General features: G+C 30.6%; 1 protein-coding gene and 1 long non-coding RNA gene across 2 annotated transcripts in view; one reads left to right on the top strand and one right to left on the bottom strand.

Moving 5' to 3' along the window:
* LOC106466673 (mitogen-activated protein kinase kinase kinase 9-like) overlaps positions 1 to 1,259 on the bottom strand; it is a 38,726-nt gene that overhangs the window by 8,274 nt on the left and 29,193 nt on the right. Inside the window, exon 2 of the mRNA XM_013926966.2 lies at positions 248 to 423. Within this exon, the coding sequence (XP_013782420.2) occupies positions 248 to 423 (176 nt within the window). The remainder of the gene's footprint in view (positions 1 to 247; positions 424 to 1,259) is intronic.
* Positions 1 to 1,259, top strand: part of LOC111087588 — a 20,838-nt gene that overhangs the window by 5,626 nt on the left and 13,953 nt on the right. The window lies entirely within an intron of this gene.

Raw genomic sequence — 1,259 nt, 5'->3', positions numbered from 1 at the left:
CGTATATATATATATATATATATATATATATATATATATATATAGTTTATAGTGCCACTCTTCAATGAAATATACAATAAATCATTATAATATTCAATTCTGATAGTTCACCTAATTTCCCAGTTTTCCCCGATTCCTGACAATACAAAATGCCTGGTCACAAAAGGGTTAACATATGGTAGGTAACATTTCTTAGCACTTGATCAAAACAGTAACAAGCTGCTAATAAAATCAATCCTGTTCTTACCTTATCATGACACCTTAGTTCATGAAACATCTGGCCTATCTCATGCTTCCAGTCCTCCTGTAGTATGTAGAATGATTTCTGAGGTGTGATCATGACTGGAGAGTGAACTATGGCTTCTAAGTCAGTAAGAAGGTTCACAATGCTTGGCCAGCTGTGAGCATCAACATTCCAACATTCTGTAAGAGAAACCAGATGTCTGTCTGTTAAATATTATGAGGTACTTTATTTCCCACATTAAAGCAATTTAAAGGAAAACTAATACAGCTGTTTATGTGAAAAAGGAGTTGATGGTTGTGTTTATGAATTTGCATTAAAATATTCCAAATTATAATGGCTTGTTCATTTGTTATTAACACAATTATGCATAAGGGACTATCTATACCATGCCCAACCCAGGGATTGAACCACTAATTTTATTTTTACCATTATAAGCCCTCAAGATTACCAATCAACCACCAGAAGGCAATTAAAATGGCATTTATTTTTATATAAAATTATTAGACTCACTTTTGAAGTTCATAAACTGATACAATCCAGATGCAAGCTAACAGGCATCAACAGCTCATGTATTTCAATAACTTGTAGAGGGAAGCACTACCTTATCTTTAGATTTAATTTAATTAGTGTATTTTAACTTTACGGTTATTAAAAATTTGAATGAAGTGAATAAATTTTTTATTAATTTTTGCAGATTTGTATTTAAAAATGATAAATATGAAATGTGACCACTAGATGGGAGCACATACATACATAATTCCCTAACCTAATGCAAAATATTTGGAATAAACACTAATTTTGTTAGATGAGTTAATAGAAAAAATTTCATAAAATGTTGAATACATGTTGAAATAATGACTAGATGACTAATGACTGACATTTCATTACCATTATATATATATATATATATATATATCACCTTACTAATTACTTAGGAAAGGGGAAGGGACGAACTAGAAGGAAGTTAGGTAAGTTAAGTTTTAGTAACACCTACACCATAGGACAACAGACAAAG

This window comes from Limulus polyphemus, unplaced genomic scaffold (assembly GCF_000517525.1).
Source record: "Limulus polyphemus unplaced genomic scaffold, Limulus_polyphemus-2.1.2 Scaffold2339, whole genome shotgun sequence".
Classification (NCBI taxonomy): domain Eukaryota; kingdom Metazoa; phylum Arthropoda; class Merostomata; order Xiphosura; family Limulidae; genus Limulus; species Limulus polyphemus.
This window is presented reverse-complemented; position numbering and strand designations above follow the sequence as displayed.